The sequence below is a fragment of the Odontesthes bonariensis genome, chromosome 6 (assembly GCF_027942865.1).
Source record: "Odontesthes bonariensis isolate fOdoBon6 chromosome 6, fOdoBon6.hap1, whole genome shotgun sequence".
Lineage (NCBI taxonomy): Eukaryota > Metazoa > Chordata > Actinopteri > Atheriniformes > Atherinopsidae > Odontesthes > Odontesthes bonariensis.
Genome location: NC_134511.1, coordinates 115,243 through 142,457, shown reverse-complemented (window position 1 = coordinate 142,457; position 27,215 = coordinate 115,243). Strand labels below are relative to the sequence as shown.

At 47.3% G+C, this 27,215-nt stretch overlaps 2 protein-coding genes across 3 annotated transcripts in view; both read left to right on the top strand.

Moving 5' to 3' along the window:
• The first annotated feature begins 3,384 nt into the window (after positions 1-3,384).
• Positions 3,385-14,865, top strand: med27 (mediator complex subunit 27). Its single transcript, XM_075468873.1, has 8 exons — positions 3,385-3,619; positions 6,888-7,032; positions 7,115-7,245; positions 9,086-9,179; positions 9,263-9,370; positions 9,443-9,484; positions 9,558-9,635; positions 14,670-14,865. The coding sequence occupies exons 1-8, from the start codon at positions 3,417-3,419 to the stop codon at positions 14,802-14,804; spliced, it is 936 nt and encodes a 311-aa protein (XP_075324988.1). The 5' UTR covers positions 3,385-3,416; the 3' UTR covers positions 14,805-14,865.
• A 1,953-nt stretch (positions 14,866-16,818) lies between these two features.
• Positions 16,819-27,215, top strand: part of LOC142381754 (formin-binding protein 1-like) — a 51,363-nt gene continuing 40,966 nt past the window's right edge. For both annotated transcript variants that reach the window (XM_075466953.1, XM_075466952.1), the window contains exons 1-3: positions 16,819-17,101; positions 20,012-20,127; positions 22,433-22,483. In XM_075466953.1, coding sequence (XP_075323068.1) covers positions 17,072-17,101; positions 20,012-20,127; positions 22,433-22,483 — 197 coding nt within the window. In that variant the 5' untranslated portion in view covers positions 16,819-17,071. The remainder of the gene's footprint in view (positions 17,102-20,011; positions 20,128-22,432; positions 22,484-27,215) is intronic.

Sequence of the window (27,215 nt, the reverse complement as noted above, 5' to 3'; positions counted from 1 at the left end):
GGACTGAAACATTACCAGAACCAGGACTGAAACATTACCAGAACCAGGACTGAAACATTACCAGAACCAGGACTGAAACATTACTAGAACCAGGACTGAAACATTACTAGAACCAGGACTGAAACATTAACAGAACCAGGACTGAAACATTACCAGAACCAGGACTGAAACATTACCAGAACCAGGACTGAAACATTACCAGAACCAGGACTGAAACATTACTAGAACCAGGACTGAAACATTACCAGAACCAGGACTGAAACATTACCAGAACCAGGACTGAAACATTAACAGAACCAGGACTGAAACATTACTAGAACCAGGACTGAAACATTACTAGAACCAGGACTGAAACATTACCAGTACCAGGACTGAAACATTACCAGAACCAGGACTGAAACATTACCAGAACCAGGACTGAAACATTACCAGTACCAGGACTGAAACATTACCAGAACCAGGACTGAAACATTACCAGTACCAGGACTGAAACATTACCAGAACCAGGACTGAAACATTACCAGAACCAGGACTGAAACATTACTAGAACCAGGACTGAAACATTAACAGAACCAGGACTGAAACATTACCAGAACCAGGACTGAAACATTACTAGAACCAGGACTGAAACATTACTAGAACCAGGACTGAAACATTACCAGAACCAGGACTGAAACATTACCAGAACCAGGACTGAAACATTACCAGAACCAGGACTGAAACATTACTAGAACCAGGACTGAAACATTACTAGAACCAGGACTGAAACATTACCAGAACCAGGACTGAAACATTACCAGAACCAGGACTGAAACATTACCAGAACCAGGACTGAAACATTACTAGAACCAGGACTGAAACATTACTAGAACCAGGACTGAAACATTACCAGAACCAGGACTGAAACATTACCAGAACCAGGACTGAAACATTACCAGAACCAGGACTGAAACATTACTAGAACCAGGACTGAAACATTACCAGAACCAGGACTGAAACATTAACAGAACCAGGACTGAAACATTACTAGAACCAGGACTGAAACATTACCAGAACCAGGACTGAAACATTAACAGAACCAGGACTGAAACATTAACAGAACCAGGACTGAAACATTAACAGAACCAGAGCTGTTTCAGTGCTGTGATGACGTCTGAAGCCTGATTGAAAGTTATCAAGACTTCCACTTTCATTCAGAAAGTCGTTGAGCTGGTTAAATACAACTTTCTGGATATAAAGAGGTCAGAAACAGGTCTGTAGCTGTTCTTTCTGGACATAAAGAGGTCAGAAACAGGTCTGTAGCTGTTCTTTCTGGATATAAAGAGGTCAGAAACAGGTCTGTAGCTGTTCTTTCTGGACATAAAGAGGTCAGAAACAGGTCTGTAGCTGTTCTTTCTGGATATAAAGAGGTCAGAAACAGGTCTGTAGCTGTTCTTTCTGGATACAAAGAGGTCAGAAACAGGTCTGTAGCTGTTCTTTCTGGATATAAAGAGGTCAGAAACAGGTCTGTAGCTGTTCTTTCTGGATATAAAGAGGTCAGAAACAGGTCTGTAGCTGTTCTTTCTGGATATAAAGAGGTCAGAAACAGGTCTGTAGCTGTTCTTTCTGGATATAAAGAGATCAGAAACAGGTCTGTAGCTGTTCTTTCTGGATATAAAGAGGTCAGAAACAGGTCTGTAGCTGTTCTTTCTGGATATAAAGAGGTCAGAAACAGGTCTGTAGCTGTTCTTTCTGGATATAAAGAGGTCAGAAACAGGTCTGTAGATATTCTTTCTGGATATAAAGAGGTCAGAAACAGGTCTGTAGCTGTTCTTTCTGGATATAAAGAGGTCAGAAACAGGTCTGTAGCTGTTCTTTCTTGATATAAAGAGGTCAGAAACAGGTCTGTAGCTGTTCTTTCTGGATATAAAGAGGTCAGAAACAGGTCTGTAGCTGTTCTTTCTGGATATAAAGAGGTCAGAAACAGGTCTGTAGCTGTTCTTTCTGGATATAAAGAGGTCAGAAACAGGTCTGTAGCTGTTCTTTCTGGATATAAAGAGGTCAGAAACAGGTCTGTAGCTGTTCTTTCTGGACATAAAGAGGTCAGAAACAGGTCTGTAGCTGTTCTTTCTGGACATAAAGAGGTCAGAAACAGGTCTGTAGCTGTTCTTTCTGGATATAAAGAGGTCAGAAACAGGTCTGTAGCTGTTCTTTCTGGATATAAAGAGGTCAGAAACAGGTCTGTAGCTGTTCTTTCTGGATATAAAGAGGTCAGAAACAGGTCTGTAGCTGTTCTTTCTGGACATAAAGAGGTCAGAAACAGGTCTGTAGCTGTTCTTTCTGGATATAAAGAGGTCAGAAACAGGTCTGTAGCTGTTCTTTCTGGACATAAAGAGGTCAGAAACAGGTCTGTAGCTGTTCTTTCTGGATATAAAGAGGTCAGAAACAGGTCTGTAGTTGTTCTTTTTACCCTGACCCATCATAGAGGCTGCCTGGAACTCACCTGTCAGAGGATCTTCAGTGATTCTTGATAAGCTGATTAAATGCTCTTCTTCTTCTTCTTCTTCTTCTTCCTCCTGCTGCCACTCCTCTTTGTTGCTTCTTCTTCTTCTCCTCCTTTTTCACTTCTGGTTAAATCTTCTCTTCTTCTCTTTTTTTTAAGTTTCTCTATTTATTCCTCTTCTTCCTCTCAGAGCTCCGAATGTTCTGATGGCCGAAAGTCAAAGCCTACCTCTCTCCACCTTTTTACCTCTCTCCCTCTCTCTCCCCCCCCTCTCTCTCTCTCTCTCTCTCTCTCTCTCTCTCTCTCTCTCTCTCTCTCTCTCTATCTTTCTGTCTCTATCTCTACAGTATTAACTGTACCTCTCTCTCTCTCCTGTATAAACTCTCTCTCTCTCTCTCTCTCTCTCTCTCTCTCCTGTATAAATCTACCTCTCTCTCTCTCTCTCCTGTATAAATCTACCTCTCTCTCTCTCTCTCTCTCCTGTATAAATCTACCTCTCTCTCTCTCTCTCTCTCCTGTATAAATCTACCTCTCTCTCTCTCTCCTGTATAAATCTACCTCTCTCTCCTGTATAAACTCTACCTCTCTATCTCTATTGTTTCCAGATCTGTTTTGCAATTATAACAGTGTTCTACAACAAATTTTAATCTTATTTTTAAAAATGCATTTGATGTTGTTTATATTTTTTAAACTTTTTGAATTTTTTAAAATATTTTTAATATTTTAATATTTTTTATATATTTTTGAATTAATTTTTAATATTTATAATATATATTTTTTATATATTTTTTATATTTTTAATATATTTTTTTTTATATTTTTAACATCCCGAACCCTCTTTTTCTCTAGGCTCTGCCTTTGTATTATTTACGTGACGTCATCTCTCCGCGCCGCACCAGAAGCGGGGGGAAGAAACGGAGCCGAAGCTGAGAAAATGGCGGACGTGGTGAACGTCGGGGTGAATTTGGACGCTTTCTCTCACGCGATCAACGGCATCCAAGCTCTGCGCTCGAGCGTGAGCCGCGTGTTCGAGTCCCTGAAGGATGGCATGAAGAACCGCGAGACGCTGGAGGGCCGCGAGAAGCAGTTCATAGCCGAGTTCCAGGACAACCTGCAGGCGGTCAACAGGGACCTGAAGTGAGTCCGGACCGGGGGTCCTTAGTGTGGTGGGGCTGCAGTCCGATGGGGCTGCGGCTTTTAGAGCAGGTTTACCGGCAGAAGGTCTGAAGTGAGTCCGGACCGGGGGTCCTTAGTGTGGTGGGGCTGCGGCTTTTAGAGCAGGTTTACCGGCAGAAGGTCTGAAGTGAGTCCGGTCCGGGGGTCCTTAGTGTGGTGGGGCTGCGGCTTTTAGAGCAGGTTTACCGGCAGAAGGTCTGAAGTGAGTCCGGTCCGGGGGTCCTTAGTGTGGTGGGGCTGCAGTAGGGTTGCCAACCGTTCAAAATTTTACTCAAGTTAAAATACTGAAGAACTTACTTTTAAAAATACTTAAGTATTCAAAAGTACAAAGTACGTTTTCTAATATCAGTACATTGCTGTATTGCTTTCACTAAACTGTTATCTGTGAGCAGATGAACGTATTTAATGCCAGAAATAAGGTCCAGGTTTAAAAAAAAAAAAAAAGAACTTCTCCTTTAAAGGGGAATTCCTGTATTTTAGAACCCCCCCTCACCGCTTTTTTGATGTTTACTGCTGTCTCCGGTATTTGCCTAATTTTGATTCTTCTCAACCTGCTTCAGAACGACAAGCATGGTGCATGTCTTAAAAGGTCCGTAAAAGCACCATAAACGTCCGTTTTCAAAATCACATTTCGTAGCGAAAAGTTGCTTCTGTCGTGTTTTATTTGACATTTTGTAAATCCCATTGAGTTGTATTGAAGACTGGATGTTCGTCGATAGCGGACATGTTTGTAGTTCTCTCGCACCGGAAATGCAACACACCTAGCAGCATTTCCGGTACTCTGGTCAGTACCCTCTGACACAGTCAAAGTGCTCTGTGCTGTGAAATGAAAGTGCATTGAGTCAATAGGGGGGGGGGGGCAGTGATGTTGGGACAGGGAGGGGTCAGACTTCATGAGCTGGATTGCTTTGGGGAAAAAGGTGGCCCTCCTCCTTTCAGCTCTACAGCGTGGGCAGCGCAACCTGCGACCTGATGGGAGCCCCTCGAACACGGAGTGAAGAACGTGTGAAGGTCCTGTAAGATCCTGTGAGCAGTGCGGAGTGTCTGTTGGTCACAGAGGAACAGGGTGTCCATGCATTTTTGAGAACTCTGGTGAAGTCGTGTTCCATCTTGCAGGCTGATGGAACAGAACCAGGAAAGAATGAAAAAGATAGGACGCTCTCAATGAAGGGGCGATAGAAAGTCAGGAGGATTGCTTTGTTCACTCCGAATGATCTCAGCTTCCTCAGCAGATATTGTCTTTGGTGGCACTTTTTCAGGATCTCGTCCGTATTAGCAGAAAACCTCAGAAGCCTGTCAAACTGTACCCGAGTAGCTGTATTCCCCCCCCACCTCCACAGGCTCACCCCGGATGGTGGCAGTTCGTCCATAATAAGTTGGGAACAAGCCCATATTGTTGTTTTTGCTTTATGATTAGTTGAAGGTTTAATTGTGAGCAAGTATTGCTTTAATTCAATTAAAAAAAAAACATAGAAATTTGTTTTTCTTTTTAAAAAACTTTGCATTTGTGTATGTGAAATTTAGCTTTGATAATTAATAAATGAATAAAGAAAAGCTTCGGATTAATTTAGCCACTGAGGTGAAACCCAAACAGGAACATGTTCCCAGTACAACTGGAAGCTTCTGATATTTTTAAGTCAACAAAATGACACAAATGTTGCCAGAAACCTTTCCAATGAGGACACATGAGTGATGGCCTCAGGGCAAAGGTCACAGAAGGTACAGTTCAGAGCAGGTTTATGGGCAGAAGGTTTGAAGTGAGTCCGGGGGTTTTAATGCGCTGACTTTCAGTCCCAGTTTCTGACAGAAGAAACAGAAACATCTGAGAACCTTACTGAGGAAACCGAAAGATTCCTGACAGAACAGCTGATGAGCTGCAGAAGTTTCTGTGTTCTCACCATCATACTCTGACACGGTACTTAGATCATTGCTTTAGGACTTTAAGGGTACTGGGTTAGCTTTGGTTTGTTTGTTTGTTATGAAATAATAATGCTTCAGTGGACACACTTGGGAATTATCGTTACCTTTCAGGATGCAACAATAATAATAATAATAATAACAATAATAATAACAACAACAACAATAATAGATCAGCTTTATACAGCGCTGATGCTCAAAGCTGCTTCCAGTGAATGAAACAACAGCAAATTCTGAGCGACATCATTTATTTACAGATAATTGCACAAAGTGAGCCTGTTTTCCAGTTGGTCCGTCCGGTTTGTCGTCTCTGAACGTGCACAGTTCGGCTGGTGCACGACGCCGCGCCGCCTCTTCATGGCGCCGCCAGGCCACAAACGTCATTCTGACGTCCCACGCCGGCTATAAATCCAGCTTTACGGGGCGGCCCTGCGGTCGCTCACATGGCGCCGCCCGCGCTGACCTCACACCTAAAGCGACTTGAGCGCCCGAAGGGGCGGGGCTTCCAGACAGCAGGCATATATAATGATGCCTCTAAGCGTCGGTTCCCTCTCTCACTGTGGATCGCACTCTGGGCCTTCTGTCAGCTGCAGATCCGCCATGGAAACACATCGGGGGGCTTTGGGGTCAGCTGCGTTCCCACTGTACAAAGGGGACCCTCAGGGGTTTCAAGGGAACGGGTTCCATGGTAACGGGCTCCATGGAAACGGGTTCCATGGAAACGGGTTCCATGGAAACGGGTTCCATGGGACCGTTACGCTTTGGTGGTAGTGGAAACACTGAAATAAGAGAACCGATCTGAACCGAACCGTACCGGACTGCATAGTGGAAGCAGGTCTTTGGTTCCCGCCCTATTGGTGCCATCCATTTTTTCCTCTGTAGACAAACGTATCGCACAGCTCTGGGAAACCGGAGACTGCGATGATCCATTTCTGCTCCACGGTTTTCCTCTCTTTCTGCTCTTTTCCGTCTTCTTTCCGCCTTTGGAATCCAGATCGGACCATAACTATCCTAATTATCAGACTATTATCTGTCGAGCCGCTGCTCATATGCATAAAGTCGATCCTCTCAACTCACGATGCGTCGCTCAAGTCTCTTTTGGTGTGAGCGACCTGGTAGGAAAGGGGGAGGAGCTACGAGTCGAGGCGCCGGTTCATCTGGTCAGGACGCCTCCTGGGAGGAGACCTGGGGCAGACCCAGAACTGGAGGGGTTATATATTCCCCTCTGGATCCCCAGGAGGAGATCTGACCTCAGATAAGAATATGGATGGATGAACATGCTGATTCTCTTCCTGTTTCCTCCACCCGACAGCGAGTTGGAGCGCCTCAGCGGTCTGGTGGGCCGGCCCTCGGAGTCCCACCCGCTCCACAACAGCGGCCTGCTCAGTCTGGACCCGGTTCAGGACAAAACTCCTCTGTACTCGCAGCTGCTGCAGGCCTACAAGTGGTCCAACAAGGTGAGCCCCTGGCTGAGATGCCGTTACCATGGCAACCCCATCCCAGTACACTGATGCTGATCATCATTGTGTGTGTGTGCAGCTGCAGTATCACGCCGGTTTGGCCTCCAGTCTGTTGAACCAGCAGTCACTCAAACGATCAGCCAATCAGATGGGAGCTTCAGCCAAGAGACGACCCAAAGTCCAGCCCAGTACCCTGGTTCTGCCTCCTCAGTGAGTTCCAAGGTTACCGTGGGGACCAACACCATGCACTAACACCACAAAGTACACCAACACTATGTTCATATTTATTTTATCTAAAGCAACTTACACTGATCAGGGGGTCCTGGACCCCTGCTGGAGGATTAGGGTTGGGTAAAACCTTTCATTAGGGTTAGGTAGAACCTTTCACTCAGGGTTAGGGTTAGGTAGAACCTTTCATTAGGGTTAGGGTTAGGTGGAACCTTTCATTAGGGTTAGGGTTAGGTGGAACCTTTCATTAGGGTAAGGGTTAGGTAGAACCATTCATTAGGGATAGGGTTGGGTAAAACCTTTCATTAGGGTTAGGTGGAATCTTTCATTAGGGTTAGGTAGAACCTTTCATTAGGGTTAGGGTTAGGTAGAACCATTCATTAGGGATAGGGTTGGGTAAAACCTTTCATTAGGGTTAGGTGGAATCTTTCATTAGGGTTAGGGTTAGGTGGAACCTTTCATTAGGGTTAGGTAGAACCTTTCATTAGGGTTAGGTAGAACCATTCATTAGGGTTAGGTGGAACCTTTCATTAGGGTTAGGGTTAGGTAGAACCATTCATTAGGGTTAGGGTTAGGTAGAACCATTCATTAGGGTTAGGGTTAGGTGGAACCTTTCATTAGGGTTAGGGTTAGGTAGAACCATTCATTAGGGTTAGGGTTAGGTGGAACCTTTCATTAGGGTTAGGGTTAGGTAGAACCTTTCACTCAGGGTTAGGGTTAGGTAGAACCTTTCATTAGGGTTAGGTAGAACCTTTCACTCAGGGTTAGGGTTAGGTGGAACCTTTCATTAGGGTTAGGTAGAACCTTTCATTAGGGTTAGGTAGAACCATTCATTAGGGTTAGGTGGAACCTTTCATTAGGGTTAGGGTTAGGTAGAACCATTCATTAGGGTTAGGGTTAGGTGGAACCTTTCATTAGGGTTAGGGTTAGGTGGAACCTTTCATTAGGGTTAGGTAGAACCATTCATTAGGGTTAGGGTTAGGTGGAACCTTTCATTAGGGATAGGGTTGGGTAAAACCTTTCATTAGGGTTAGGTGGAACCTTTCATTAGGGTTAGGGTTAGGTAGAATCTTTCATTAGGGTTAGGGTTAGGTAGAACCTTTCATTAGGGTTAGGGTTAGGTAGAACCTTTCATTAGGGTTGGGTAGAACCTTTCACTCAGGGTTAGGGTTAGGTAGAACCTTTCATTAGGGTTGGGTAGAACTTTCATTCAGGGTTAGGTAGAACCTTTCATTAGGGGTTAGGGTTAGGTAGAACCTTTCATTAGGGGTTAGGGTTAGGTGGAACCTTTCATTAGGGTTAAGGTTAGGGTTAGGTAGAACCAGTCATTAGGGTTAGGTAGAACCTTTCATTTGGGTTGGGTAGAACCTTTCACTCAGGGTTAGGGTTAGGTGGAACCTTTCATTAGAGTTAGGGTTAGGTGGAACCTTTCATTAGAGTTAGGGTTAGGTAGGACCTTTCATTCAGGGTTAGGGTTAGGTAGGACCATTCATTAGGGTTAGGGTTGGGTAGAACCTTTCATTCAGGGTTAGGGTTAGGTAGAACCATTCATTAGGGTTAGGGTTAGGTAGAACCATTCATTAGGGTTAGGGTTAGGTAGAACCTTTCATTAGGGTTAGGGTTAGGTAGAACCTTTCATTCAGGGGATTTGAACACAGGACCCCAACATGAAAGGTGGCGATCCTACCACTGTACTGTCCAATGTACAACACAAAGTACCTGTAGACAGACTTGTAGCACACCTGGAGTGTAGCGCACCTGGAGTGTGGCGCACCTGGAGTGTAGCGCACCTGGAGTGTACCTCACCTTCTGCTGTGTGCAGGTATGTGGATGATGTCATCGCTCGGATCGGCAGGATGTTTCCTGATATGAGCATCGAGCTGTTCAGACCCAACGGGACCTCGGCCGTGCTGCTGGTACAGAACTTTTTCAGGGTTAGGGTTACCAGGTGTGTCCAGGTACCAGGTGTGTCCAGGTAACAGGTGTGTCTGCCTCTCAGGTGACGCTGGGGAAGGTGCTGAAGGCCATCGTTGTGATGCGCTCGCTCTTCATCGACAGAACCGTTGTTCGAGGATTCAACGAGAACGTTTACAACGAGGACGGAAAGGTAAGTTTGCCTGACGGGTGAGGACGGATACCTGGCTGTCTCCATGGTAACCTGTCTGTCTGTCCTCCCCAGCTGGACATTTGGACCAAGTCTCAGTACCAGGTGTTTCAAAAGGTAAGACGCACCAATCCTTCCTGTACTCACCGGGCCCCCCTGTGCACGCTCTGATTGGTTGTTTTGTTGCTAGGTAACGGACCATGCCACCACTGCCCTGCTGCACTACCAGCTGCCCCAGATGCCCGATGTGGTGGTCCGATCCTTTATGGTGAGACGATGGTTAATTACTGATCAATAATCTGTCTCACCTGTCTGTGTCTCACCTGTCTCACCTGTGTGTAGCTCACCTGTGTGTAGCTCACCTGTGTGTAGCTCACCTGTGTGTAGCTCACCTGTGTGTAGCTCACCTGTGTGTAGCTCACCTGTGTGTAGCTCACCTGTGTGTAGCATGTAGCTCACCTGTGTGTAGCTCACCTGTATGTAGCTCACCTGTGTGTACCTCACCTGTGTGTAGCTCACCTGTATGTAGCTCACCTGTGTGTAGCTCACCTGTGTGTAGCATGTAGCTCACCTGTGTGTAGCATGTAGCTCACCTGTGTGTAGCTCACCTGTATGTAGCTCACCTGTGTGTACCTCACCTGTGTGTAGCATGTAGCTCACCTGTATGTAGCTCACCTGTGTGTAGCTCACCTGTGTGTAGCTCACCTGTATGTAGCTCACCTGTGTGTAGCTCACCTGTGTGTAGTTCACCTGTGTGTAGTTCACCTGTGTGTAGCTCACCTGTGTGTAGCTCACCTGTGTGTAGTTCACCTGTGTGTAACTCACCTGTGTGTAGCTCACCTGTATGTAGCTCACCTGTATGTAATACACCTGTATGTAGCTCACCTGTGTGTAGCTCACCTGTGTGTAGCTCACCTGTGTGTAGCTCACCTGTATGTAGCTCACCTGTATGTAGCTCACCTGTGTGTAGCTCACCTGTGTGTAGCTCACCTGTGTGTAGCTCACCTGTATGTAGCTCACCTGTGTGTAGCTCACCTGTATGTGTCTCACCTGTGTGTAGCTCACCTGTGTGTAGCTCACCTGTGTGTAGCTCACCTGTATGTGTCTCACCTGTGTGTAGCTCACCTGTGTGTAGCTCACCTGTATGTAGCTCACCTGTGTGTAGCATGTAGCTCACCTGTGTGTAGCTCACCTGTATGTAGCTCACCTGTGTGTACCTCACCTGTGTGTAGCTCACCTGTATGTAGCTCACCTGTGTGTAGCTCACCTGTGTGTAGCATGTAGCTCACCTGTGTGTAGCATGTAGCTCACCTGTGTGTAGCTCACCTGTATGTAGCTCACCTGTGTGTACCTCACCTGTGTGTAGCATGTAGCTCACCTGTATGTAGCTCACCTGTGTGTAGCTCACCTGTGTGTAGCTCACCTGTATGTAGCTCACCTGTGTGTACCTCACCTGTGTGTAGCATGTAGCTCACCTGTATGTAGCTCACCTGTGTGTAGCTCACCTGTGTGTAGCTCACCTGTGTGTAGCTCACCTGTGTGTAGTTCACCTGTGTGTAGTTCACCTGTGTGTAGCTCACCTGTGTGTAGCTCACCTGTATGTAGCTCACCTGTATGTAATACACCTGTATGTAGCTCACCTGTGTGTAGCTCACCTGTGTGTAGCTCACCTGTATGTAGCTCACCTGTATGTAGCTCACCTGTGTGTAGCTCACCTGTGTGTAGCTCACCTGTGTGTAGCTCACCTGTGTGTAGCTCACCTGTATGTAGCTCACCTGTGTGTAGCTCACCTGTATGTGTCTCACCTGTGTGTAGCTCACCTGTATGTGTCTCACCTGTGTGTAGCTCACCTGTGTGTAGCTCACCTGTATGTGTCTCACCTGTGTGTAGCTCACCTGTGTGTAGCTCACCTGTGTGTAGCTCACCTGTATGTAGCTCACCTGTGTGTAGCTCACCTGTGTGTAGCTCACCTGTGTGTAGCTCACCTGTATGTAGCTCACCTGTGTGTAGCTCACCTGTATGTAGCTCACCTGTATGTGTCTCACCTGTGTGTAGTTCACCTGTATGTGTCTCACCTGTGTGTAGCTCACCTGTGTGTAGCTCACCTGTATGTAGCTCACCTGTGTGTACCTCACCTGTGTGTAGCATGTAGCTCACCTGTGTGTAGCTCACCTGTATGTGTCTCACCTGTGTGTAGCTCACCTGTGTGTAGCTCACCTGTATGTAGCTCACCTGTGTGTAGCTCACCTGTGTGTAGCTCACCTGTATGTAGCTCACCTGTGTGTAGCTCACCTGTGTGTAGTTCACCTGTGTGTAGTTCACCTGTGTGTAGCTCACCTGTGTGTAGCTCACCTGTGTGTAGTTCACCTGTGTGTAACTCACCTGTGTGTAGCTCACCTGTATGTAGCTCACCTGTATGTAATACACCTGTATGTAGCTCACCTGTGTGTAGCTCACCTGTGTGTAGCTCACCTGTGTGTAGCTCACCTGTATGTAGCTCACCTGTATGTAGCTCACCTGTGTGTAGCTCACCTGTGTGTAGCTCACCTGTGTGTAGCTCACCTGTATGTAGCTCACCTGTGTGTAGCTCACCTGTATGTGTCTCACCTGTGTGTAGCTCACCTGTATGTGTCTCACCTGTGTGTAGCTCACCTGTGTGTAGCTCACCTGTGTGTAGCTCACCTGTATGTGTCTCACCTGTGTGTAGCTCACCTGTGTGTAGCTCACCTGTGTGTAGCTCACCTGTGTGTAGCATGTAGCTCACCTGTGTGTAGCTCACCTGTATGTAGCTCACCTGTGTGTACCTCACCTGTGTGTAGCTCACCTGTATGTAGCTCACCTGTGTGTAGCTCACCTGTGTGTAGCATGTAGCTCACCTGTGTGTAGCATGTAGCTCACCTGTGTGTAGCATGTAGCTCACCTGTGTGTAGCTCACCTGTATGTAGCTCACCTGTGTGTACCTCACCTGTGTGTAGCATGTAGCTCACCTGTATGTAGCTCACCTGTGTGTAGCTCACCTGTGTGTAGCTCACCTGTATGTAGCTCACCTGTGTGTACCTCACCTGTGTGTAGCATGTAGCTCACCTGTATGTAGCTCACCTGTGTGTAGCTCACCTGTGTGTAGCTCACCTGTGTGTAGCTCACCTGTGTGTAGTTCACCTGTGTGTAGTTCACCTGTGTGTAGCTCACCTGTGTGTAGCTCACCTGTATGTAGCTCACCTGTATGTAATACACCTGTATGTAGCTCACCTGTGTGTAGCTCACCTGTGTGTAGCTCACCTGTATGTAGCTCACCTGTATGTAGCTCACCTGTGTGTAGCTCACCTGTGTGTAGCTCACCTGTGTGTAGCTCACCTGTGTGTAGCTCACCTGTATGTAGCTCACCTGTGTGTAGCTCACCTGTATGTGTCTCACCTGTGTGTAGCTCACCTGTATGTGTCTCACCTGTGTGTAGCTCACCTGTGTGTAGCTCACCTGTATGTGTCTCACCTGTGTGTAGCTCACCTGTGTGTAGCTCACCTGTGTGTAGCTCACCTGTATGTAGCTCACCTGTGTGTAGCTCACCTGTGTGTAGCTCACCTGTGTGTAGCTCACCTGTATGTAGCTCACCTGTGTGTAGCTCACCTGTATGTAGCTCACCTGTATGTGTCTCACCTGTGTGTAGTTCACCTGTATGTGTCTCACCTGTGTGTAGCTCACCTGTGTGTAGCTCACCTGTATGTAGCTCACCTGTGTGTACCTCACCTGTGTGTAGCATGTAGCTCACCTGTGTGTAGCTCACCTGTATGTGTCTCACCTGTGTGTAGCTCACCTGTGTGTAGCTCACCTGTGTGTAGCTCACCTGTATGTAGCTCACCTGTGTGTAGCTCACCTGTGTGTAGCTCACCTGTGTGTAGCTCACCTGTGTGTAGCTCACCTGTATGTAGCTCACCTGTGTGTAGCTCACCTGTATGTAGCTCACCTGTATGTGTCTCACCTGTGTGTAGTTCACCTGTATGTAGCTCACCTGTGTGTAGCTCACCTGTGTGTAGCTCACCTGTATGTAGCTCACCTGTGTGTACCTCACCTGTGTGTAGCATGTAGCTCACCTGTATGTAGCTCACCTGTATGTAGCTCACCTGTGTGTAGCTCACCTGTGTGTAGCTCACCTGTATGTAGCTCACCTGTGTGTACCTCACCTGTGTGTAGCATGTAGCTCACCTGTATGTAGCTCACCTGTGTGTAGCTCACCTGTGTGTAGCTCACCTGTGTGTAGTTCACCTGTGTGTAGTTCACCTGTGTGTAGCTCACCTGTGTGTAGCTCACCTGTATGTAGCTCACCTGTATGTAATACACCTGTATGTAGCTCACCTGTGTGTAGCTCACCTGTGTGTAGCTCACCTGTATGTAGCTCACCTGTATGTAGCTCACCTGTATGTAGCTCACCTGTGTGTAGCTCACCTGTGTGTAGCTCACCTGTGTGTAGCTCACCTGTATGTAGCTCACCTGTGTGTAGCTCACCTGTATGTAGCTCACCTGTATGTAGTTCACCTGTGTGTAGCTCACCTGTGTGTAGCTCACCTGTATGTAGCTCACCTGTATGTAATACACCTGTATGTAGCTCACCTGTGTGTACCTCACCTGTGTGTACCTCACCTGTGTGTAGCATGTAGCTCACCTGTATGTAGCTCACCTGTGTGTAGCTCACCTGTGTGTAGCTCACCTGTGTGTAGCTCACCTGTGTGTAGCTCACCTGTATGTAGCTCACCTGTGTGTAGCTCACCTGTATCTGTCTCACCTGTGTGTAGCTCACCTGTATGTGTCTCACCTGTGTGTAGCTCACCTGTGTGTAGCTCACCTGTATGTGTCTCACCTGTGTGTAGCTCACCTGTGTGTAGCTCACCTGTGTGTAGCTCACCTGTATGTAGCTCACCTGTGTGTAGCTCACCTGTGTGTAGCTCACCTGTGTGTAGCTCACCTGTGTGTAGCTCACCTGTATGTAGCTCACCTGTATGTAGCTCACCTGTATGTGTCTCACCTGTGTGTAGTTCACCTGTATGTGTCTCACCTGTGTGTAGCTCACCTGTATGTGTCTCACCTGTATGTGTCTCACCTGTATGTAGCTCACCTGTATGTGTCTCACCTGTGTGTAGCTCACCTGTATGTGTCTCACCTGTATGTGTCTCACCTGTATGTAGCTCACCTGTATGTGTCTCACCTGTGTGTAGCTCACCTGTATGTGTCTCACCTGTGTGTAGCTCACCTGTATGTGTCTCACCTGTATGTAGCTCACCTGTCTCACCTGTCCCCCCTGTCCCCGCAGACCTGGCTCCGCAGCTACATTAAGCTCTTCCAGTCCCCATGTCAGCGCTGTGGACGTTTCCTGCAGGACGGGCTTCCCCCAACATGGAGGGACTTTAGGACCCTGGAGGCGTTCCACGACACCTGTCGGATGTGAACTCGCCTGTTTATTTTTCTGTTCATACGATGTTAAAATAAAGTGTAATTTATTTTTTTCACACGTGTTTTAGTGTTTTTATTTAGCAGAGTTGATCAATTGGTTTGATGACACTAATAATCAATCATGGATTTTCGTGATGGCTGATTATGTGAGATGAAAGTTTCAGGAGGGAAAACGTCTGCCACAGTGAACTGAAATGAACTCACTGATCGATTTATCAGTTGTTGTAAAGTCGAGTTACTGCAGTGATCAATAAAACTCCCTGGAGGTGTGTTCAGGTGAGAATCTGAGCTGCAGATGAGTGAGTCATCAAATCAAAGTTCAAACTTATTTATATCGCACATTTCATGTACAAACAGTTCAAAGTGCTTAACATAAAATAAAAGCATTGCAGCAGGGAGTGGAAGAAGCATTAAAATACATAAAAGAATATAAAGAGAAACAAATAAAATCACTTAAATGATTAAAAACCAGCAACAGTCCAGATAAGTTCAAAGATAGCGTGCAGATTTCATGCATAGACACATGAGAACAGAAATGTTTTTAACCTGGATTTAAAAATGTCTCCATTTGGTGTCACAATCAATATTTCCAAATTTCCAAACTTTGAGAGGAATCGGCCTCTTTGGGATGAAGACGAATGTTTGAGGCTGTTGAAGCATTTTGTCTCATTAAACTCAGGAGAGGTTACCTGTGTGATGAGCAGCCATTTTCATCACTTTTATAAAGAACCCGGATCAGACTGATGCCTGAGCAGAGCCTCACCTGAGTTAGTTTTACCCTAACCTGGTTAGTGTTAGTGTTACCCTAACCAGGTTAGTGTTACCCTAACCTGGTTAGTGTTAGTGTTACCCTAACCAGGTTAGTGTTAGTGTTACCCTAACCAGGTTAGTGTTACCCTAACCTGGTTAGTGTTAGGGTTAGTGTTACCCTAACCTGGTTAGTGTTAGTGTTACCCTAACCAGGTTAGTGTTACCCTAACCTGGGTTAGGGTTAGTGTTACCCTAACCTGGTTAGTGTTAGTGTTACCCTAACCAGGTTAGTGTTACCCTAACCTGGTTAGTGTTAGGGTTAGTGTTACCCTAACCTGGTTAGTGTTAGTGTTACCCTAACCAGGTTAGTGTTACCCTAACCTGGTTAGTGTTAGGGTTAGTGTTACCCTAACCTGGTTAGTGTTAGTGTTACCCTAACCAGGTTAGTGTTACCCTAACCTGGTTAGTGTTAGTGTTACCCTAACCAGGTTAGTGTTACCCTAACCTGGTTAGTGTTAGGGTTAGTGTTACCCTAACCTGGTTAGTGTTAGTGTTACCCTAACCAGGTTAGTGTTACCCTAACCTGGGTTAGGGTTAGTGTTACCCTAACCAGGTTAGTGTTACCCTAACCTGGTTAGGGTTAGTGTTACCCTAACCTGTACCCACACCCTCCTGATCTGTGATCTTTGAACAGAGATCTTTAATTTCAGGAGTTTTTATTTCCTGGATATTTGAACTCTTACACAGTTCAGGAAGTAGTCCACCAATCAGGAGGCAGTTTGGTCCCATCAGTCCGATGACTGGAGCTGTGGTTCTGGTTAGGTTCTGGTTAGTTTCTGGTTAGTTTCTGGTTAGTTTCTGGTGTAACGATGTGTTCGGTCTGATTACTCTTCAGGTCAGCTGGTGTCGACAGAGAAGACCTCTTCATCATCATCATCATCATCATCATCATCATCATCATCACCATGAACACCTGATCTGGGGAACAGCGCCGCCTGCTGTTGGTGTCACACTGATCTTTATCAGCTTTGATCATTAATATTGATAATTAATAATATTGATCATTATTATTGATAATTAATAATATTGATCATTATTATTGATCATTATTATTGATCATTAATAGTATTGATCATTCATATTGATCATGACCCACACTGATTCCGCTGGTTTCTTCCTGCATGTCGGAATTCTTTTTGTTGTCATCTGTGACATCAGGGCGGGGCTGTCACTGCGCATGCGCTTTACTCTGATAAAAATGTATAGATATTCACGCGCACACTCCTCACTGACGACAAAGAGCTCTCCGGAGAGACGCGCTGCGCGCGACCACATCTTTTTTGCTCGTGCTGCTGCAGACAGACTCGCACTTCCACACGTGCACGGACCGCCGGTGTGGTGCTGAGGATGCGCGCGGCGGGCAGCGGCAGCTCGCGGTGATAGTCGCGCGGTACCGAGAGGCGGAGCAGCGCGAGGAGCGGCAGCGGAGGAGGTGACACGCGCACCGGAACCATGAGCTGCAACTGGGGCACCGAACTGTGGGTGAGTGAACCGGGACAGAACCGGGACAGAACCGGGAAAACCTGCCGGGAACCGGCGGCCCATCAGTCAGGCTGTGTGTGCGCGTGCATGCGTTTGTGTGAGGCCCTCGTGCTCTGTCTGCTCTGCCATAGCAACACGGCGGGTGACGACAGCAGCTCGCGCTGCAGCAGCATCATGGAAGAAGCAGAAACTGAGCTTAGATCAATAATTATGGGATCAGTAATTATGGGATCAATAATTATGGGATGGAACAGCTGCGGAGTTCTGTTTGGTGTTTAGCTTTCAGTTTGATCTGAGAAAAGATTCATGTTTCAGAACACATGCAGCCTGCGAGGCTAAACCCGGGGAGACAAGACCCGGGCCAGAGCAGAACCAGGTCTGAGGTCTGGAACTGATCTGAGGTCAGGAACTGATCTGAGGTCAGGATCTGATCTGAGGTCAGGAACTGATCTGAGGTCAGGATCTGATCTGAGGTCAGGAACTGATCTGAGGTCTGGAACTGATCTGAGGTCAGGATCTGATCTGAGGTCAGGAACTGATCTGAGGTCAGGATCTGATCTGAGGTCAGGAACTGATCTGAGGTCTGGAACTGATCTGAGGTCAGGATCTGATCTGAGGTCAGGAACTGATCTGAGGTCATTGATCTGAGGTCAGGAACTAATCTGAGGTCAGGATCTGATCTGAGGTCAGGATCTGATCTGAGGTCAGGAACTGATCTGAGGTCAGGAACTGATCTGAGGTCAGGATCTGATCTGAGGTCAGGAACTGATCTGAGGTCATTGATCTGAGGTCAGGATCTGATCTGAGGTCTGGAACTGATCTGAGGTCAGGAACTGATCTGAGGTCAGGATCTGATCTGAGGTCATTGATCTGAGGTCTGGAACTGATCTGAGGTCAGGAACTGATCTGAGGTCAGGATCTGATCTGAGGTCATTGATCTGAGGTCAGGATCTGATCTGAGGTCTGGAACTGATCTGAGGTCAGGAACTGATCTGAGGTCAGGATCTGATCTGAGGTCAGGAACTGATCTGAGGTCATTGATCTGAGGTCAGGATCTGATCTGAGGTCTGGAACTGATCTGAGGTCAGGAACTGATCTGAGGTCAGGAACTGATCTGAGGTCAGGATCTGATCTGAGGTCATTGATCTGAGGTCAGGAACTGATCTGAGGTCAGGATCTGATCTGAGGTCAGGAACTGATCTGAGGTCTGGAACTGATCTGAGGTCAGGATCTGATCTGAGGTCAGGAACTGATCTGAGGTCATTGATCTGAGGTCAGGATCTGATCTGAGGTCAGGATCTGATCTGAGGTCAGGAACTGATCTGAGGTCATTGATCTGAGGTCAGGAACTGATCTGAGGTCATTGATCTGAGGTCAGGATCTGATCTGAGGTCAGGAACTGATCTGAGGTCAGGAACTGATCTGAGGTCAGGATCTGATCTGAGGTCAGGAACTGATCTGAGGTCTGGAACTGATCTGAGGTCAGGATCTGATCTGAGGTCAGGAACTGATCTGAGGTCATTGATCTGAGGTCAGGATCTGATCTGAGGTCTGGAACTGATCTGAGGTCAGGAACTGATCTGAGGTCAGGATCTGATCTGAGGTCAGGAACTGATCTGAGGTCTGGAACTGATCTGAGGTCAGGATCTGATCTGAGGTCAGGAACTGATCTGAGGTCATTGATCTGAGGTCAGGATCTGATCTGAGGTCAGGATCTGATCTGAGGTCAGGAACTGATCTGAGGTCATTGATCTGAGGTCAGGAACTGATCTGAGGTCAGGAACTGATCTGAGGTCATTGATCTGAGGTCAGGAACTGATCTGAGGTCATTGATCTGAGGTCAGGATCTGATCTGAGGTCAGGAACTGATCTGAGGTCATTGATCTGAGGTCAGGAACTGATCTGAGGTCAGGAACTGATCTGAGGTCATTGATCTGAGGTCAGGAACTGATCTGAGGTCAGGATCTGATCTGAGGTCTGGAACTGATCTGAGGTCAGGAACTGATCTGAGGTCAGGAACTGATCTGAGGTCAGGATCTGAGGTCAGGAACTGATCTGAGGTCAGGAACTGATCTGAGGTCATTGATCTGAGGTCAGGAACTGATCTGAGGTCAGGATCTGATCTGAGGTCAGGATCTGATCTGAGGTCAGGAACTGATCTGAGGTCAGGAACTGATCTGAGGTCAGGATCTGATCTGAGGTCAGGAACTGATCTGAGGTCAGGAACTGATATGAGGTCAGGAACTGATCTGAGGTCATTGATCTGAGGTCAGGAACTGATATGAGGTCAGGAACTGATCTGAGGTCAGGAACTGATATGAGGTCTGGAACTGATCTGAGGTCTGGAACTGATCTGAGGTCTGGAACTGATCTGAGGTCAGGAACTGATCTGAGGTCATTGATCTGAGGTCTGGAACTGATCTGAGGTCTGGAACTGATCTGAGGTCAGGAACTGATCTTAGGTAATTGATCTGAGGTCTGTAGTTGATATGTCAGTAATTGATATGTCAGTAATTGATATGTCAGTAATTGATCTGAGGTCATTGATCTGAGGTCAGTAATTGATCTGAGGTCATTGATCTGAGGTCTGTATTTGATATGTCTGTAATTGATATGTCAGTAATTGATATGTCAGTAATTGATCTGAGGTCATTGATCTGAGGTCATTGATCTGAGGTCTGTATTTGATATGTCTGTAATTGATATGTCAGTAATTGATATGTCAGTAATTGATCTGAGGTCTGTAGGTGATATGTCAGTAATTGATATGTCAGTAATTGATCTGAGGTCATTGATCTGAGGTCTGGAACTGATCTGAGGTCATTGATCTGAGGTCTGTAATTGATATGTCTGTAATTGATATGTCAGTAATTGATCTGAGTCTGAATGATTTTCACCTGCTTTTTTCAGGACCAGTTTGATAATCTGGAGAAACACACGAGCTGGGGAATCGACTTCCTTGAGAGATACACAAAGTTCGTAAAGGAGCGGGCTGAGATCGAGCTAAGCTATGCCAAACAGATAAGGTAATGCCCCCTGTACACACGGGAGGGTGTGGCTACAGGTAAGGTGTGGGTACAGGTAGGGTGTGGGTACACCAGCCTCATATATGACCTGCACTTCCAGAGTTCCAGTCCAATAGTTAAAGAAAAACAACCTGTTAGGTGTTTACGTCACATTACATTACACTACATCACATTACATTACATTACACTACATTACATTACATCACATTACATTACATTACATTACATAACATTACATCACATTACATTACACTACATTACATTACATCACATTACACTACATTACATTACATTACATTACATATCATTACATCACATTACATTACATTACACTACATTACATTACATCACATTACATTACACTACATTACATAACATTACATCACATTACATTACACTACATTACATTACATTACATTACATATCATTACATCACATTACATTACATTACATCACATTACACTACATTACATTACATTACATTACATATCATTACATCACATTACATTACATTACACTACATTACATCACATCACATTACATTACATCACATTACATTACATAACATTACATCACATTACATTACATCACATTACATTACATTACATTACATCACATTACATTACACTACATCACATTACATCACATTACACTACATTACATTACATTACATTACATATCATTACATCACATTACATTACATTACATCACATTACACTACATTACATTACATTACATTACATGACATTACATTACACTACATCACATTACATCACATTACACTACATTACATTACATTACATATCATTACATCACATTACATTACATTACACTACATTACATCACATTACATTACATCACATTACATTACATCACATTACATTACATAACATTACATCACATTACATTACATTACATTACACTACATTACATCACATTACATTATATTACATTACATTACACTACATTACATTACATTACATTACACTACATTACATCACATTACATTACACTACACTACACTACATTACATCACATTACATTACATTACATTACACTACACTACATCATATTACATTACATCACATTACATTACACTACATTACATTACATTACATTACATAACATTACATCACATCACATTACATTACATTACACTACAATACACTACATTACATTACACTACATTACATCACATTACATCACATTACATCACATTACATCACATAACATCACATCACATTACATTACTTTACATTACATCACATTACATTACATTACATTACACTACATTACATTACATCACATTACATTACATAGCATTACATCGCATTAAATTACATTGCATTACATTACATCGCATTACATTACATCGCATTACATTACATTGCATTACATTACATCGCATTACATTATATTGCATTACATTACATCGCATTACATTACATCGCATTACATTACATTGCATTACATTACATCGCATTACATTATATTGCATTACATTACATCGCATTACATTACATCGCATTACATTACATTGCATTACATTACACTACATTACATTAAATTACATCGCACTACATGACATTACATTACATCGCATTACATTACATTACATTAAATTACATGACATTACATTACATCGCATTACATTACATTAAATTACATTGCATTACATTACATCACATTACATTATATTACATTACATTACACTACATTATATTACATTACATCGCATTACATTACATTACATTACATAACATTGGTACGAACATTGGTAAGAAGCTTCAGTTTGATCAATAGTTTTGATCCGTAGTTTCTTTCTGTACATCCACCTGTGTTACTAACCTGTGTCACGTTCATGGGGTTTTCCCCATGTTTTTAGTTCTGTTTTAGGTCATGTCACGTCTTAGTTTTTAAGTTCATGTTTAGTTAAGTCTTGCCATGTTTTGTTTCTTTCCTCAGTCCCCATGTTCAGGCCATCAGCTTCACTTCCCTCACCTGTGTTTTCCCCATCAGCTGCACTCACCCACCAATCACCCTCCACAGTACTTAGTCTCCCAGTTTGTTCATGTTCATGGTCAGATTCTCACCCGTCACTGTCTCAACCAAGTTAAGTACCTTTCTAGTTTTTCCAAGCCATAGCCATAGCCATAGCCATGTTTTGTTTTCGTCACAGTTTAGTTTTTGGTATCCGAATCTGCCGCGCTTTTTGTTAAACCCTTCTGTCTCCACCTGTCTGACTCCACCTTTCTGCCTCCACCTGTTTTACTCCATCTGTTTTACTCCACCTTTCTGTCTGCAGGAGCTTGTCCAAGAAGTACCATCCCAAACGAAGCAGAGAAGATGAGAGCAGGTCAGCTTTTGTTTTTTCTTTCTTTAATCTTTTGATTCATGTTTGATAGGAATCAGGTTTTCACCAACACAGTGCAGGGTTAGCACCTACCCTAGGGTTAGGGTAGGTGCTAACCCCGCACCGTGTTGGTGGGTTAGGGTAGGTGCTAACCCCGCACTGTGTTGGTGGGTTAGGATAGGTGCTAACCCCGCACTGTGTTGGTGGGTTAGGGTAGGTGCTAACCCCGCACTGTGTTGGTGGGTTAGGATAGGTGCTAACCCCGCACTGTGTTGGTGGGTTAGGATAGGTGCTAACCCCGCACCGTGTTGGTGGGTTAGGGTAGGTGCTAACCCCGCACTGTGTTGGTGGGTTAGGATAGGTGCTAACCCCGCACTGTGTTGGTGGGTTAGGGTAGGTGCTAACCCCGCACCGTGTTGGTGGGTTAGGGTAGGTGCTAACCCCGCACCGTGTTGGTGGGTTAGGGTAGGTGCTAACCCTAATCCCGCACCGTGTTGGTGGGTTAGGGTAGGTGCTAACCCCGCACTGTGTTGGTGGGTTAGGGTAGGTGCTAACCCCGCACCGTGTTGGTGGGTTAGGGTAGGTGCTAACCCCGCACCGTGTTGGTGTGTTAGGGTAGGTGCTAACCCCGCACCGTGTTGGTGGGTTAGGGTAGGTGCTAACCCCGCACTGTGTTGGTGGGTTAGGGTAGGTGCTAACCCTAATCCCGCACCGTGTTGGTGGGTTAGGGTAGGTGCTAACCCCGCACCGTGTTGATGGGTTAGGGTAGGTGCTAACCCCGCACTGTGTTGGTGGGTTAGGGTAGGTGCTAACCCCGCACCGTGTTGGTGGGTTAGGGTAGGTGCTAACCCCGCACCGTGTTGGTGGGTTAGGGTAGGTGCTAACCCCGCACCGTGTTGGTGGGTTAGGGTAGGTGCTAACCCCGCACCGTGTTGGTGGGTTAGGGTAGGTGCTAACCCCGCACCGTGTTGGTGGGTTAGGGTAGGTGCTAACCCCGCACCGTGTTGGTGGGTTAGGATAGGTGCTAACCCCGCACCGTGTTGGTGTGTTAGGATAGGTGCTAACCCCGCACTGTGTTGGTGTGTTAGGGTAGGTGCTAACCCCGCACCGTGTTGGTGGGTTAGGGTAGGTGCTAACCCTAATCCCGCACCGTGTTGGTGGGTTAGGGTAGGTGCTAACCCCGCACCGTGTTGGTGGGTTAGGGTAGGTGCTAACCCCGCACTGTGTTGGTGGGTTAGGGTAGGTGCTAACCCCGCACTGTGTTGATGGGTTAGGGTAGGTGCTAACCCCGCACTGTGTTGGTGGGTTAGGGTAGGTGCTAACCCCGCACCGTGTTGGTGGGTTAGGGTAGGTGCTAACCCCGCACCGTGTTGGTGGGTTAGGGTAGGTGCTAACCCCGCACCGTGTTGGTGGGTTAGGGTAGGTGCTAACCCCGCACCGTGTTGGTGGGTTAGGGTAGGTGCTAACCCCGCACCGTGTTGGTGGGTTAGGGTAGGCGCTAACCCTGCACCGTGTTGGTGGGTTAGGGTAGGGGCTAACCCCGCACTGTGTTGGTGGGTTAGGGTAGGTGCTAACACTGCACTGTGTTAGTGGGTTAGGGTAGGTGCTAACCCCGCACTGTGTTGGTGGGTTAGGGTAGGTGCTAACCCCGCACCGTGTTGGTGGGTTAGGGTAGGTGCTAACCCAGCACTGTGTTGGGGGATTAGGGTAGGTGCTAAACCTAACCCTGCACTGTGTTGGTGGGTTAGGGTAGGTGCTAACCCTGCACTGTGTTGGTGGGTTAGGGTAGGTGCTAACCCTAACCCCGCACTGTGTTGGTGGGTTAGGGTAGGTGCTAACCCAGCACTGTGTTGGGAGATTAGGGTAGGTGCTAACCCCGCACTGTGTTGGTGGGTTAGGGTAGGTGCTAACCCCGCACTGTGTTGGTGTGTTAGGGTAGGTGCTAACCCCGCACTGTGTTGGTGGGTTAGGGTAGGTGCTAACCCTAACCCCGCACTGTGTTGATGGGTTAGGGTAGGTGCTAACCCCGCACTGTGTTGGTGTGTTAGGGTAGGTGCTAACCCCGCACTGTGTTGGTGGGTTAGGGTAGGTGCTAACCCTAACCCCGCACTGTGTTGGTGGGTTAGGGTAGGTGCTAACCCTAACCCCGCACTGTGTTGGGGGGTTAGGGTAGGTGCTAACCCCGCACTGTGTTGGTGTGTTAGGGTAGGTGCTAACCCCGCACTGTGTTGGTGGGTTAGGGTAGGTGCTAACCCTAACCCAGCACTGTGTTGGTGGGTTAGGGTAGGTGCTAACCCCGCACTGTGTTGGTGGGTTAGGGTAGGTGCTAACCCCGCACTGTGTTGGTGGGTTAGGGTAGGTGCTAACCCCGCACTGTGTTGGTGGGTTAGGGTAGGTGCTAACCCTAACCCAGCACTGTCTTGGTGGGTTAGGGTAGGTGCTAACCCCGCACTGTGTTGGGGGGTTAGGGTAGGTGCTAACCCCGCACTGTGTTGGTGGGTTAGGGTAGGTGCTAACCCTAACCCAGCACTGTCTTGGTGGGTTAGGGTAGGTGCTAACCCCGCACTGTGTTGGTGGGTTAGGGTAGGTGCTAACCCTAACCCAGCACTGTGTTGATGGGTTAGGGTAGGTGCTAACCCTAACCCCGCACTGTGTTGATGGGTTAGGGTAGGTGCTAACCCCGCACTGTGTTGGTGTGTTAGGGTAGGTGCTAACCCCGCACTGTGTTGGTGGGTTAGGGTAGGTGCTAACCCCGCACTGTGTCGGTGGGTTAGGGTAGGTGCTAACCCCGCACTGTGTCGGTGGGTTAGGGTAGGTGCTAACCCTAACCCCGCACTGTGTTGATGGGTTAGGGTAGGTGCTAACCCCGCACTGTGTTGGTGGGTTAGGGTAGGTGCTAACCCCGCACTGTGTTGGTGGGTTAGGGTAGGTGCTAACCCCGCACTGTGTTGGTGGGTTAGGGTAGGTGCTAACCCCGCACTGTGTTGGTGGGTTAGGGTAGGTGCTAACCCCGCACTGTGTTGGTGGGTTAGGGTAGGTGCTAACCCCGCACTGTGTTGGTGGGTTAGGTTAGGTGCTAACCCCGCACTGTGTTGGTGGGTTAGGGTAGGTGCTAACCCTAACCCAGCACTGTCTTGGTGGGTTAGGGTAGGTGCTAACCCCGCACTGTGTTGGGGGGTTAGGGTAGGTGCTAACCCCGCACTGTGTTGGTGGGTTAGGGTAGGTGCTAACCCTAACCCAGCACTGTCTTGGGGGGTTAGGGTAGGTGCTAACCCCGCACTGTCTTGGGGGGTTAGGGTAGGTGCTAACCCCGCACTGTGTTGGGGGGTTAGGGTAGGTGCTAACCCCGCACTGTGTTGGGGGGTTAGGGTAGGTGCTAACCCCGTACTGTGTTGGTGGGTTAGGGTAGGTGCTAACCCTAACCCAGCACTGTGTTGATGGGTTAGGGTAGGTGCTAACCCCGCACTGTGTTGGTGGGTTAGGGTAGGTGCTAACCCCGCACTGTGTTGGTGGGTTAGGGTAGGTGCTAACCCTAACCCAGCACTGTGTTGATGGGTTAGGGTAGGTGCTAACCCCGCACTGTGTTGGTGGGTTAGGGTAGGTGCTAACCCCGCACTGTGTTGGTGGGTTAGGGTAGGTGCTAACCCCGCACTGTGTTGGTGGGTTAGGGTAGGTGCTAACCCCGCACCGTGTTGGTGGGTTAGGGTAGGTGCTAACCCCGCACCGTGTTGGTGGGTTAGGGTAGGTGCTAACCCCGCACCGTGTTGGTGGGTTAGGGTAGGTGCTAACCCCGCACCGTGTTGGTGGGTTAGGGTAGGTGCTAACCCCGCACCGTGTTGGTGGGTTAGGGTAGGTGCTAACCCAGCACTGTGTTGGTGGGTTAGGGTAGGTGCTAACCCAGCACTGTGTTGGGAGATTAGGGTAGGTGCTAACCCCGCACCGTGTTGGTGGGTTAGGGTAGGTGCTAACCCCGCACCGTGTTGGTGGGTTAGGGTAGGTGCTAACCCCGCACCGTGTTGGTGGGTTAGGGTAGGTGCTAACCCAGCACCGTGTTGGGAGATTAGGGTAGGTGCTAACCCCGCACTGTGTTGGTGGGTTAGGGTAGGTGCTAACCCCGCACCGTGTTGGTGGGTTAGGGTAGGTGCTAACCCCGCACCGTGTTGGTGGGTTAGGGTAGGTGCTAACCCCGCACCGTGTTGGTGGGTTAGGGTAGGTGCTAACCCCGCACCGTGTTGGTGGGTTAGGATAGGTGCTAACCCCGCACCGTGTTGGTGTGTTAGGATAGGTGCTAACCCCGCACTGTGTTGGTGTGTTAGGGTAGGTGCTAACCCCGCACCGTGTTGGTGGGTTAGGGTAGGTGCTAACCCTAATCCCGCACCGTGTTGGTGGGTTAGGGTAGGTGCTAACCCCGCACCGTGTTGGTGGGTTAGGGTAGGTGCTAACCCCGCACTGTGTTGGTGGGTTAGGGTAGGTGCTAACCCCGCACTGTGTTGATGGGTTAGGGTAGGTGCTAACCCCGCACTGTGTTGGTGGGTTAGGGTAGGTGCTAACCCCGCACCGTGTTGGTGGGTTAGGGTAGGTGCTAACCCCGCACCGTGTTGGTGGGTTAGGGTAGGTGCTAACCCCGCACCGTGTTGGTGGGTTAGGGTAGGTGCTAACCCTAACCCACCAACAGGCCGTTTCAGGTACACCTGGTGGTTTCCCTATGAACTGTACTCTGCTCTCTGATTGGCCG

What these genes read in the sequence shown, in the direction of transcription:
- med27 (XM_075468873.1), top strand. Translation starts at nt 3,417, where the DNA reads ATGGCGGACGTGGTGAACGTCGGGGTGAATTTGGACGCTTTCTCTCAC. An exon ending in GCGGTCAACAGGGACCTGAA is followed by an intron (nt 3,620 to 6,887) that starts GTGAGTCCGGAC and finishes TCCACCCGACAG; the next exon opens with CGAGTTGGAGCGCCTCAGCG. An exon ending in GGACCTCGGCCGTGCTGCTG is followed by an intron (nt 9,180 to 9,262) that starts GTACAGAACTTT and finishes TCTGCCTCTCAG; the next exon opens with GTGACGCTGGGGAAGGTGCT.